General features: G+C 36.5%; 2 protein-coding genes and 1 long non-coding RNA gene across 4 annotated transcripts in view; 1 reads left to right on the top strand and 2 right to left on the bottom strand.

Annotated features, from left to right (window-relative positions):
* Positions 1-10,608, bottom strand: part of LOC107587225 (vitronectin-like) — a 16,485-nt gene extending 5,877 nt beyond the window's left edge. The window contains exon 1 of the mRNA XM_016274922.1: positions 10,595-10,608. The gene's annotated coding sequence lies outside the window, so the exon portion shown is untranslated. The remainder of the gene's footprint in view (positions 1-10,594) is intronic.
* LOC107587224 (solute carrier family 13 member 2-like) lies at positions 2,718-9,190 on the top strand. 2 transcript variants are annotated; one of them, XM_016274921.1, is made up of 12 exons: positions 2,718-2,882; positions 4,242-4,370; positions 5,190-5,326; positions 5,418-5,650; positions 6,392-6,575; positions 6,719-6,841; positions 6,942-7,151; positions 7,247-7,377; positions 7,483-7,619; positions 8,389-8,550; positions 8,660-8,797; positions 8,928-9,190. In XM_016274921.1, the coding sequence occupies exons 1-12, from the start codon at positions 2,781-2,783 to the stop codon at positions 9,063-9,065; spliced, it is 1,824 nt and encodes a 607-aa protein (XP_016130407.1). In that variant the 5' UTR covers positions 2,718-2,780; the 3' UTR covers positions 9,066-9,190. The 2 variants fall into 2 exon arrangements, with proteins under 2 accessions (XP_016130407.1, XP_016130406.1); XM_016274920.1 differs by having other exon boundaries at positions 7,480-7,619.
* Positions 10,609-12,274: 1,666 nt separating the features above from the next.
* Positions 12,275-13,816, bottom strand: LOC107587223 (uncharacterized). Its single transcript, XR_001609452.1, has 2 exons — positions 13,758-13,816; positions 12,275-12,342 (listed from the first exon to the last, which is right to left on the bottom strand). It is a non-coding gene; the product is annotated as an uncharacterized lncRNA (long non-coding RNA).
* Between the last annotated feature and the right edge of the window lie 395 nt (positions 13,817-14,211).

Raw genomic sequence — 14,211 nt, 5'->3', positions numbered from 1 at the left:
GAACACCTCAAAATTACAAAACAAAACAAAACAAACAAACAAAAACAATATCTTCCAAAAAGGTCTCTTCGGTATAATGGATAAATAAAATAATGTTAAGTCAAATTAAAAAGGTGAAGCCTTCTTGCACTGGATGTGCTGGTTTGGGCCTCATTGCCGGCTGCAGTCATGTCCTCATCTCATATATAAAACACCTGTGATTCACAAATACTTGCTAAGGAACTCGCATTCACATAAAGTAGCCTTGTTGACAAGTTTGGGTGAGTAAGGGCAAAACGCAGTACTTTCAGTGGCCTGTAATAGGCAGTATCACGTCTTTTGTAGCAGAAATAAACTGCCGCAGAAAAAGCTAGGTCCATGCAAAATGTAATTTGTAACTGCAACACTCATTTCAAATGTAGTGGAGTAAAGAGTACAGATACTCGATCAAAAATGTAGTGGAGTAAAGAGTAAAAGTTGCTAATATCTTTGATACTCAGTACAACTACAAAGTACCCGAAAAGATATTCAAGTACAGTAACTAAGTACATTTACTCCAATACTTTACACCTCTGGTAGAAAGTACTATATAGTAAATAAATAAATACTAAACATTACATTCAGTACATTCAAATACAAACATACACTGCTGTTGAAAAGTTTGGCGTCAGTAAAAATTTTTAAAAAAAATTATTATTAAGAATGACATTAAATTGATCAAAAGTGACAGTAAAGGTTTGTACAGTGTTATATTTTCTTTTTTATTTCAAACAAAAATATTAACAGCAGAAAATCATCAACATAGAATGATTTCTGAAGGATCATGTGACACTGAAGACTGGAGTAACGACTGCTGAAAATTCAGCTTTGCCATCATAGGAATAAATGACATTTTAAAATATATTTAAACACCCATTTTAAATTGTAATCATATTTTATAATATAACTACTGTTATTATATTTTTGTCAAATAAAAGCAGCCTTGGTGAGTATAAGAGACTTCTTTAAAAAAAACATTACAAAATCTTACCATAGTGTACAGTATATAAAAATGCATCATTAAAAGGTTGACATTTATTACTATTTGAATGTACATTAATTAAGTTCTTACTTTTTGTTCGACAAGCGCTGTCAAAATCCTCACAGCAACTTCCATAGTACTTGCACATTCTATCACACTGGCATTTCTTTGTAGGATCAAAGCCACTCTGACAGCGTCCCGTGCATGTTTCTGTGGAAAATTTAAAAACTTAAAAACACCTTGAAAGCTCAATAAGAATAATAATGAAGCAGCTTGTGGGACACTCACCCTCTGCAGCAAAACAAGTCGCCAAAACAAGGCACAATAAAATCCCAAATTTCATTTTTAATGGCACATCTGTCAGCAGCGAGTGCCTGAAATGCTCTAGAATCACCAGTGTGTAAGAATGACAGAGGACAGCTCAGACATCTGTGCCGATCGATGGCTCCAAAAGTCACCCACCCCGTTTGTTTAGTCTGAAAAAAAAAAAATCAATGATTACTACAAAATTGTCCTGTTACCATTAATCCTTCATGTTATGATTAAGGCCTTTTAGTTAATTTAAAGTTAAGAACATTTAACAAGGATGTAACCAAATAGGTCTGAAATGCATACGGGTAATAGTGAATATAACTGTAATAAGTGGGAATGTGTAAGTGGCCTAAATAAACTATTGAACTACTATTGAGCTGCCAACTATTGATTCCACTGTCTGAGCAACTCAACTCGCTGTGTTTGTATAGACACGGCTGATGTTCAGTCTTTAACTTTCTGATGAAACAAATTAGAGATGAGTATTTAAAACATTTATATATAAGAGCCTTGAGCTATAGTGAGGAAGGTCTTTAAGCCCACTACGGAAGTATTTGCATCAAAAGATGTTAAAAATGCTGTTCAGATTCATATGACAGGTGTGCTGACCAAGGTGCTGAAATAATTGGAGGAAATAGCACTGTATCTCCATTAGCTGCTCTACACTATAGACTGTATCACAATAATTTCTGTTGTTGGATTTTCCTTTTTTAAAATTCTTTATTTTACTGTGCTTGCACTGCATTATTCAAACACGAGTTTTGAGCAGTGTAGAGTAGCACTTGTAGTTTGTCATTTCTCCGATCACAAATGCAGACTGGATAGCTGGCCAATCAGAGCACACCTCACTTTTCAGACCGATGTTTCAGAAAGGCGGGGCATAGAGGAGAAACAATAATGTACAGTATGTGGAAAAGAATGTGTTTTTTGAACCTTAAAACACATTTCATTACACCAAATGCACAAAATAATGTTCTTTTTAGCAACATCATATGACCCCTTTAAAAGCCAGCACACGGACAATTATATTTTCATAAAATATAGTACTTTAGTCTCTTATTTTCCCAGAAGTGAACAGAAACATTCTTTACATATCTCTAGTGTAAGAGAAACCCTTATCAGGGTGACACCTGTTCTTCCATGATGACATTGGCAGTGTGAAAAGTTCAGATATGCTTTCAATAAATCCATTAGTCTGTGTTCCAACAAAACAATGAATTGTGGCTTTAAAAAAAAGATAACAAAAGGGTTAATGTTTTTTGTTTGCCATCTCTTTTACCCTCCCCTTCTTCATACCCCTATTTACCCTCCCCTTGTTCACACAGTTAATGTTTAATTTTCGTTTTGTGACGATGCCTATAAACACATTGATCATGCTCGACTTCCTTTGCTGCACTCACACCATCAGCACTCTCCAGCACTCTCCATCTAGCACACACCTGACATCTGCAGCTGAGGGCCAGGAGACATGGCATCAGTTCTACGCTGGCTGTGGGTTAACAGAAACTACTTCATCATCTTCATCACCCCCCTTCTTATATTGCCCCTGCCGCTGGTCTTCCCAACTCCGGTAAGTACTTTTCTGCTGGAGCAGAAGTATTTTGTGAAAATCTTCTGCAAAGTCCTTGTCATGAACATCTTAAGCAAAACTGATTCTCTATGCATCTACATTTTGTGTTTGTGAATTTATATAGCCAAATGACTGAAATATGACAATGTGACATCTAAACATTAAAAAAATAATAATATAAAAGATTATTGAAAAAATAAAATAAATTGAAAAAATAAGCCTCATCAGCAGCTGAATGATGGCTGAAAAATGCACTGTTCTTATTTATGAACTGTGGCATGCTGGACACTTTATTTACACAGCTTGCAGAGGTCATCCTCAAGTCACAAACAAAGAATTTAAAGTCATATGGCCCAAAGTTACTCAAGACCTGGAGACCAGGTTACTTTGACCTAGAGAGTTTCAGCTGAAAAAATATTGAACAAAACTGGATATTTGACTCAATTATTGGAGTAAAAAGGAATAATCAGACATTTAAGAACCCCAAGTGGCTAAACTACTGAATGCATTTTATTTTTTATTTTTTTTAAAAGCCCTTACACAAGATATGATTGTTATACAACCCATCATGCACCACAGTATACTTCCATACTCTTATTAAGATGTTTGAATTTATTAAAAAAAGCATGATCAAACCTTTCCTGAAAAACCTGTTATACACAATCTTGTACTGTACATGCCTCCCGCCGTCTGATAGTTTATACTTTTTAGCAAGTGAAAGACCTTTTAGTATAATTTAAAAAATGTTCACCTTCAGGTCGGGGTACATGTGTGTTTTTGCTGTGAAATATTTACCAATTTTTATAAAGTAAACATACGAATAACCTTTATATTTTTAGTAATATTTCAAAATAGATTTACTGGATTGAGGTTAAAATTTGATCTAATCAAATATGAAATATCTTTTAAATATCATCTTACTAAGTCATAATATTGGGAGATATAGAGTGATGACTGATATTTATATGATGACTAATTTTTATATTTATTTTATGTAAGTAGTCTGCTATACTGTACTGCTATAAAGATCAAAGCATTGATTTACATAACAAGCTATCACAATATACTTTTTGGCCATATAAAGATAGATGAGTCTAAATAGGTCTTCAAGAGATACAGTAGTGACCCCTCGTACCTTCACCAGATGTAATAGATTTTTAACAGAATTGAATCACACACTTTCCTCCTCTTTGACAACCTAAGATGAGAGGATTGCCATAGACTTGAGATTGCATCTTTGATGTGTTATGCATCTCATTCACATCCAATAATTCTCTTCTATAGAAATGTGTCCCGCTGCTACTTGAATAGGTGATGTATTCCCTAGTTCACTCACACTGTGACACTTCTGTTCTTCAGGAGGCAAGATGTGGTTTTGCCATCATCCTGATGGCGCTGTACTGGTGTACAGAGTGCATGCCACTGGCCATCACTGCTCTGCTGCCTGTCATCCTCTTCCCAATGATGGGCATCATGGAATCTGGAAAGGTATCATACAAAAAAAAAAACATAATTAGCATTTTGCATCATTTTATACCCTAAAATAATGGAAAAGCAAACTAATCCCATAGCAATTGTTTAAAATAAGTGTGTATATAATACACGAAAATGTGTTGTGTTCCCCCGAGAAACTTTGCATTCAATTATTAATCTTTTTCATTCTCTTGAAAAAGTGTTGCAAAAGCAATTTTCTCACATTATTTGCAGCACAAATGTTTCACAACGGAACACAAAGTTTTGCGAGACAGCAAAAAAAGCATTGAAATATCATTTTTCCTAATATCACATTTTTTTTCATATCACCATGTCCTCTGTACAGTGCACACTCTATATAGTAAACAGCAGGCTAGTACTGCATTTTAAACCGAAGCCATACTGAGCAGAACTAAATATGTGACCCTGGACCACAAAATCAGTCTTAAGTAAGACTGAAGTAAGAATAAATAAGCTTTCCATTGATGTATGGTTTGTTAGAATAGGACAGTATTTGGCCAAGATACAACTATTTGAATATCTGGAATCTGAGGGTGCAAAAACATCGAAATATTGAGAAAACCGCCTTTAAAGTTGTCCAAATGAAGTCCTTAGTAATGCATATTACTATTCAAAAATTCAGTTTTGATATATTTATGGTAGGAAATGTACAAAATATCTTCATGGAACATGATCTTTTCTTAATATCCTAATGATTTTTGGCATAAAAGAAAAATCTATAATTTTGACCCATACAGTGTATTTTTGGCTATTGCTACAAATATACCCCAGCGACTTAACGGTCACATATGTAACTGTTACTTTGTCTTTCAGGTGTGTGTTGAGTACCTAAAGGACACCAACATGCTGTTTATTGGGGGTCTGCTGGTGGCTATAGCTGTTGAACACTGGAATCTTCATAAGCGTATCGCCCTGAGTGTTCTCCTAATATTTGGAGTTCGGCCTGCTTTGTAAGATCAAACACATTGAAAACTTATAGCCTACTTTATTTCTGTCTCACTCACACACTCACCTGTTTTTGCTCTCTGTTAACTTCTGCAGGCTGATGATGGGGTTCATGATCGTAACAGCCTTCCTCTCAATGTGGATCAGCAATACGGCCACCACAGCCATGATGTTGCCCATTTCTCAAGCTGTTCTAGAACAGCTCAGTGCCACAGAGGCCGACAGCGATGAGAAAGAGCTTAGGGAAGGCCAAGATAACCAAGCATTTGAGTTGACCGAGGTCAACATCAAACATCCTTTGGACAATGTCACTGGAGACAAACCCAACAGTAAGTCCAACATGTTGACATTTTAAAAATTTTTTTTTATTATTATTACTCTGCTGCACAACAAATAAATAAATAAATTTGTGGTCACTGAATTGAAATGAATTTATTATTTTATAATGTTAAACTGTAGACTTTAGTCAGTGTAGCATAATATTTAATTTTTTACAAAATAATTAGGTTGTGAGTGATAGAAGTATAGAAGTTATATATAAATTTTTCAGCTGACCAAATGTCTTTCCGAAAAAGAAAAAGAAATAAATCATTAGACAAAAACACCATAAAACAATTTGGAAAGTTGTCAGTTACGAAATTAAATGATCTAGGACCTTTATTAAATTAAAGCATTCCATTGTAAAGACTGCAAGTCTATCTTTTACAGCCTCATTTTCATCCTCGTTCAATTCAATATGGCACCCTAATTAAGGTCTATACCATCTTAAATATATTTTTTTTTAAAGCTTCAAATCTGTGTGATTTCTGCGAATGAGGTTACTGTACTCATACTGTTTGGGTTTCGAAGCATTTCTAAATCCTGATGGTTTGCCACTAAAGGGTGTTGATGGTAAACACCATTTCCTTCTTTTTCCTACAACTTATTTCACTTCAGTTTCACTTTTTATGACTGATATTTATTATGTGTTTCCATATCCCTATTAAGTGCTTTATTACCACTGATTGGTAAAATAGCAACAAGAAAACTCGTCTTAAAACTTACATCCCACCTGTTCTAAATTTTGACAGACAACCCAGATCTGGAGGCAAGAATCAATGCACTCTCTGAACGCAGGAGGAAAGAACGTGAAGTGAAGTACCTTCGTCTCTTTAAAGTAATGAGTCTATCTGTGTGTTACTCTGCCAGCATTGGAGGAACTGCTACCCTAACGGGCACCACACCAAATCTTATTCTCAAGGGCCAGATGGATGAGTATGTTTGTCAAATATCCTGTTATTTTAATAATAATACATATATATATTGTGCATTGTTGTGCACACAAACTGTTAGACCTACAACATACAAATGTGCATACAGTAATGGAGCAAGGTCTCTTCTCACACATATTTTTGCAGCATTTTTCCAGATAACAATGACGTGATCAACTTTGCCAGCTGGTTCGGTTTTGCCTTTCCTAACATGGTGCTGATGCTTGCGCTCTCTTGGTTTTGGCTGCAGTTCATGTACTTGGGATTTAAGTAAGTAACTTGCATGCTTTACATTAAATTACATAGTGTGTCTAGGACATAAAGTAAGTGTTATTAGATTATTTCAATTTGAGGTGATTTTGTTTTTCAGCTTAAAAAACAGTTTTGGCTGCGGTTTGAAAAATGAGGGAGACAAAGAAGCTTACAGAGTGATGAAAAATGAATACAAGAAGTTGGGCCCGATATCTTTTGCTGAGGGCGCAGTGCTTGTCATCTTTGTGACCCTGGTGATCCTGTGGTTCACACGAGAACCAGGGTTCATGCCAGGCTGGGCTACTGAGCTCTTTAACAAAAATGGACAGTGAGTAAACTTCACCCAAAAACCTTTAAGAAATCGCTCACATAAAAAAGTTCTCTTCTTTGCATATTAATTTCTTTCTATTTTCCTCGGTGAAGATATGTCACCGATGGCACTGTGGCCATTTTCATGTCAACCCTGTTCTTCGTCATTCCATCTCGGCTACACTGTTCATGTTCTGTCAGTGCAAATGATGAACATGATGAAGAAGCTGAAGGAGTGGGGGAAGGTAAGGTGCTTCTGCATTCAGAGTATTTGAACGAAAAATTGTGTCATCAGTTTAAACTAGGTCTTAAACCAAATTTACTGGACTGTCTGTTTTATTAAAAAGAAGAAAAACAGAAGAAGGACAAGAAGAACAAACTGAGGGGTACTCCCACTCTTCTAAACTGGAAGGTGGTACAGGAACACATGCCTTGGAACATAGTGCTGCTCCTGGGTGGAGGATTTGCCTTGGCAAGAGGAAGTGAGGTATAATTTAATATAATACCGTGGTTCTCAACCAGCGTGTGGGACACAAGATGACTTAAAGGGGTCCTATTATGCCTTTTCAACTTTAGTTAGTCTGTAATGTTGCTGTTTGAGCATAAAAAAGAATTGCAAAGTTACAAAGTTCAAAGTCCAATTCAAAAGGAGATATTTTATTTAACAGAAATCCCTTTTCAAAAACTACAACGAATGACTCGTTTGGACTACAACGCATATTTTCCGGGATTTGTGATATCACAAATACAGACGAATGGGACGAGACCTGGTTGAGCTGCACTAGAGAAGGCAACAAGTGTTATTACTATGTCGGAGACACACTAGCTTTCCCAAGGCAGACGAACTTAGAGTGGCTACAATCATCCAGGTTTAAATCACGCTCAAATTGATTTGATTTTGACGCAATATATACACTGAAGCTCGCAGGCGGCTATGGTAAGGGTCATGACATTTCTCGACCAGGTCGCCGAGTGCTGCCAATCACAACACGCACTGGCCCAGCTAACCAATCACAGCACATTTCGTATTTCAGAAGGCGGGCCTTCATTTGATACAGGAACTATTCGAGCCGTTCATGCCAGACTGGGGAGAGAGGTGTTGTAATAATGTAAAATATGTGAAAAATTATGTGTTTTTCGAACAACTTAGTATGAGAGCCTGTTCTAGTACACCCCCAAAACAAAATCAAGACTTTGTAAAAGAGCATAATAGGACCCCTTTAACTTATATTCATATTTTTTATATATTTGTGTAGGTGTCTGGACTGTCAAAATGGCTGGGTGAAAGTCTGGCCCCACTGCAGAGCATCCCACCCTTCGCCATCTCTCTGATCCTGTGTTTCCTGGTGGGAACATTCACAGAATGCTCCAGCAACACAGCCACCACCACGCTGTTCCTGCCCATTCTAGCCTTTATGGTGAGTACACGGCTTACAGAGAACATATTTATCACAGCCTGAATTAGCCTAAAGATATCTACCGCATCAAAAATATAACTTGCTAATAATATGCCGTCTCTATTTGCAGGCCACAACCATCGGGCTCCATCCTCTCTACGTGATGCTGCCCTGCACCATCAGCGCATCGCTGGCTTTCATGCTTCCTGTAGCCACTCCACCCAACGCCATCGCTTTCTCCTATGGCAACCTCAAAGTCTTGGATATGGTATGGTTGAACACACGTTACACGAGTCTTTCCAGTGGAAGTTTAACTGGGAGTTAAATGTCAAAATACATTTTTGAGGCACTGCTTACGGAAGGATTTGTGGATAATTGTATTTTCTTATTGTTTGAAGGCAAAGGCAGGCTTCATTCTCAACATCATTGGCATTCTAAGCATCAACCTTGGCATCAACACATGGGGAATGGCTATGTTTAATCTAGGAACCTTTCCCGCATGGGCCAACACCACAAATGCAACAAGTACACCATGAAAATCTTCACATCCAATTCTTTGGTTTCATGAGAACACTGAAGGGAAAGAGAGGGGGAAAAGGAAGCTACTCCAAAAAATACCATCATTAAATGGACAAAAGGGTCACAGTATGCAGAGCATGTAGCGTAGGGTGACCATACGTGCCATTTTCCCAGGACGCGTCCTGGCCAGGATTTTTATATTGCCTAAAATATCTAGGTTTTGGCTTTGTTTGCGTGTGCGGACCGATCGGTGTATGACATCAAAATACCTAGATATTTTAGGCAATATAGAAATCCTGGCCAGGGAAATCCTGGGAAAATGGCACGTATGGTCACCCTAATGTAGCGTCCGTCTCCTCATCAATGCCCTCTGGAGCAAAAGCTCAGTTTTTCCTCAAACCTTTAGACCAGGGCTGTCCAAACTCGGTCCTGGAGGGCCAGTGTCCTGCAGAGTTTAGCTCCAACTTGCCTCAACACACCTGACTGGAAGTTTCTACGCCTAGTAAGAGCTTGATTAGCTGGTTCAGGTGTGTTTGATTAGGGTTGGAGCTAAACTCTGCAGGACACCGGCCCTCCAGGACTGAGTTTGGACAGCCCTGCTTTAGACGGTATCTTTTCAAGCACTATATAAGTGGCACGTAAGGATTTACTGCCTCCATAGTGTTCGAAATTCTGTATCACTTATTTACATATTTAAAGTCACTAAAGTATGAGGAAATGTGAGTTGGCTTCCATGTAGCACTCTTGCTAGGCCAGTGTGGGCAAAATCTGGTTCATACAGAGCTTTTTTTCTCCTACATTCTCAGTGGGTTTGGTTTTCACAAGTATGTTTTCTGGTCTTTCATTTGTGCTGGTTCACGAAAAGTAAATTAATTTATAGGGTCTGGACAAGACCTTTTATATTTTAGATCCCTTTTTGGATCAGTCTATTTAATACATTTTAATACACAGCTGAATCGTAAAATATTAATCTGTTAAGTAGTTGTCCCTACTTTGTAGAAGTAAATACTTGAAACATAAATGTCACAGCATCTTTCTGAATATGTGCCTTTTCTCAAATAAAACTAATTTTGTGCAGTCTTGTGAGAAATTTAATTTACAGCCTGCAGCAACAATATAGTTGGGAATTGATTTCAAGTATTTAATTATCTCAGAAAGTGTCATTTATATTAAAGAAAAATTGCAAATCTTTGGACCTGCATATATTTTACAGATTTTTTTTAAAAATATATATTTTTTAACTCATTACACTACTGATAAAAAGTTTAGGTTTTTGATTACCAAGGCTATATTTATTTTATTAAATAAAATCTTGTGATGCAAAGCTGAACTTTCAGCAGTCATTACTCCAGTCTTCAGTGTCACATGAGCCTTTGGAAATCATTTTAATATACCAATTTTGATGCAAAAGTTGTATATAGGTGCTTAATATTTTTGTAGAAGCCATGATACGCTTTTTTGGGGCGATATTTTGAAGGACGCAAACTCTAAAAGAACAGCATTGTTTGGAAATAGTTTTTTTTTCAACAACAAAAGCTTTGATTACCTTAAAAAAAATTCTTACTGAACCCATTTTTTAACAGTAACGCGTATAATTTAAATATAAACTAGTGCTAAGCACTAAATGAAGAATATGAAAAACATTTATAAGAAAATAAAAGGCTATGGGGGAAAAAAAAAAAAAAAGACAACTTCAATCATTTCAAAAAAATTCAACACATTTATTTCTCTTTTATTCCAGACTGCCATTTGAACTGTCCAAAACATACGTTTCATCCCCCCCCCCAAAATCATTTACAATAAATCACAATCATAAATAAAGCACATATTACATCTGACTAGAAAAATTTTTCAAGTTGTTCCTCCGTTTTACACGCTTATAGAAGTCTTTGAAAGCCTCCTCTTTATTCATAAACCAAAAACATGAAAATCATTCTCCTAAATGCACTTTTTGCACTATGAATACAAGGATCATAGATGCAACACATCCTTGGATAAGATGTTAAATCGAACCTCTGCTATGTGCACTAAACCGCCATGAAGGGTCTGGTTCGCTGGAATGTGTGAGAAAGGAAATGCTAGATGGAGAGATGAGAAGAGACCACATCTCTGGATTTCTTTGAACTACTGTTCTTTAAACGGCCATTTCTTTCCTCTTGTTTTGAACGAAGACAAAAAAGAAACCACACGAACCAGACGTTTGAAATGTCAAGGCTTGTAACGCGTGCCGTGTTCCCTTTTCAGTAGGCGTTTTTCACAATGTTGTTTTATCTACACAACCTCTCGTTTGCAGTGTGAATTATGTATAATCAGAAACTTTATGCAGACCTTTGAAAGCAAAAGTCCTTCGTTTCGACAGATCAATGAAGGTTGCGCACCATGAATGTTTGAACTGATTTGACTTGTTTTTATCCACACAAATAGTTTGTTCACGTATCAAAATATATCTAATGCAACACAAATCTATCAATTATGTCAAGGTCTCACCATAAAATCATATCATATTCAGCATGAAAAGTTCATAAATATCATGAAATATGATGTAGCTTATTCTGACAGGGAAAGAAATACTCATCAACATCAACGATATATATATAATGGTCTTATCAGAGTTAAACACCACCCTCACACACATACACACACAATCATTGAATCAAAACCCACACATACACACGCACATGATGAATAGAAAACCTAAGTACCATTCACATTACAGTGCCTTGCTTATACAAAAACACTTTAATATCTATATTTGCTGATGTGAATGATGGCAGTGTGAAATCAGAATAGGATATGTATGCATTGGATAAGACCTTATGATACGACCCTCTAGATCTCAAAAACAGGCATGACGCACTGCAGGCAGTCGTCTATGACAGTGGTTCCCAACCCTGGTCCTGGTCCCTGGCACCCCAACACTGCACGTTTTGCATGTCTCCTTAATCAAACACACCTGATTCAGGTCATCAGCTCATTAGTAGAGACTCCAAGACCTGAAATTGGTGTGTCAGAGAAAGGAGACATGCAAAATGAGCAGTGTTGGGGGCCTCCAGGACCAATGTTGGGAAACACTGGTCTATGACACTGATTCAAGGAGGGTGTGACTGCTGGACAAAGACATGTGATTGGTTCTTAGGTCTGTCAGTCAAACGCTCTGCCTCAGTCCCCTCCCACGGCTGTCCTAAGGGCCTCCGCTGTATGAATAATCTGCTTTGTTGTGCATGACCAGCTTGTTGTCCACAAAGTAGAAGCTGTCAGACTGCGTCTCGTAAGGATGGAGGATCATCTCACGTACTGAAATAAAGAGAAAACACGTCAGAGAGCTCAAATCACCATGGATAAAGTGATACACAAACAATAATTAAGCTTTTTAAAAGCTACAGTGTTTTCCTTTCATAGACGCTGGTAGGTCAATGACATGTTAATTTCTTTCTGGGTCTATTAATATACTCAAATACATACGTCAATATATCTCTCTCAATGTATTTTTGTATATATTAATACTTTTCTATAATGAACTTGCTTTGAATAATCTTAATATTTTTTGTGCTATATTCATTACTGTGTTATGAAGTCAAAAAAACTATATCCGAATGATTTCTGAAGGATCATGTGACACTGAAGACTGGAGTAAGAATGCTGAAAATTCAGCTTTGTATCGAACAAATAATTTGACAATATTACCGTTTTTACTGCATTTTTGATCAAATAAATGCAGCCTTGTTAATAAGAGGCTTCTTTCAAAAACAAAAAAAAGTCCATTCCCTTTACAACTTAGGGTCCCACTTTATATTAAGTGGCCTTAACTACTATGTACTTGCATCAAAAAATAAGTACAATGTACTTAGTGTTTATATTGTATTGCAAAACACTTTTGCGGCTATTGGTGTGGGATGGGGTAAGGTTAATGACAGGTTTGGTGGTATGCGTAGGTTTAAGGGTGGGTTATGGTGTAAGGGATGGGTCAACAGTGTAATTATAAATGTAATTACAGAAATTACAGATGTAATTACATGCATGCCATTTTTAAAATATAAGTACAATGTAAAAACATGTACACAGTAAGTGCATTGTACCAAGTGATTAATTTAAATGTAAGTACATAGTAGTTAAGGCCACTTAATATAAAGTGGGACCCAACTTAGTTTTGAACAGTATATTTAGCGGTCTTCACTTATTTTTATTGCCATACCACCATCTATGGCTATTTTCATGACAAGATCAATGGATTTTAAAAGAGACAATAGTAACATACAGTAGTAATGAAAAACAATTGACAACCAACTCACATAAATTTAACAAACATTGTATAAGATTTTTAATTTCAATATTTGATTTAAGATTATTCCTGGTGAAACACCCATTAGAGAACTTTGAGTAAAAACGCTGACAGTGACATTTAAAGCAGTACATTCTAACAAAATGAAATTACAAAAAGTACAAATTGGTGGTTCATCACCTTTCCACAAAAACAAACGAATAAGTCTGGCATAACCAACACGGCATCTTGTGTAAACGGTCTGATCACTCCAAAAGAAAATTTGCAAAAGCCCATTCATTTATGATTGGATTGACTTCATATAACTTATGAACAGTTGTCCCATTCCATTTGAATGGCATATGTCAACACTGTGATGTAGACAAACAATCGCCATTTCATAATAGTATTTGCAATTTGCTCAGGGGTTACATCTGACACTGGCACTTACTGAGATCCTCTGAGAGCGGGGGGAACTCATAGATGTGCTCACAGGTGTTCTTGCTGCTATTTTCTCAGAACGTTTGAACTGCTCTGCCATATACTGTGCTTGTGGAATTATCACATTCTTCAGACATGCTCATTTGTCTCTTAAGATGGCAGAAAATACTATTATTATTATTATTTTTTTTTTAAAGTAGCCATGACTACTGAAAGTAAATAATGAGTGAATACTAATAGTCCTGGAACATTATTTATAACATGCATGTCAAAAGCCAAATGGCAAAAAATACTAGTTTTTAGTCGCGGCACCCGTTGGAAATTTTAACAAACTTGTGGCACCCTACAAAATTAATTTTGTCACAATATTTGAATTTCTAACTTCGATATGATAATTTGAAAAGTATAGATATTCGGTACAACAGGGAAGAACTGCAGAGTATAATGTCATACAGATATTTTTT

Source organism: Sinocyclocheilus grahami, unplaced genomic scaffold, assembly GCF_001515645.1.
Source record: "Sinocyclocheilus grahami isolate Dianchi unplaced genomic scaffold, SAMN03320097.WGS_v1.1 scaffold91.1, whole genome shotgun sequence".
In the NCBI taxonomy this organism is placed as follows: domain Eukaryota; kingdom Metazoa; phylum Chordata; class Actinopteri; order Cypriniformes; family Cyprinidae; genus Sinocyclocheilus; species Sinocyclocheilus grahami.
This window is presented reverse-complemented; position numbering and strand designations above follow the sequence as displayed.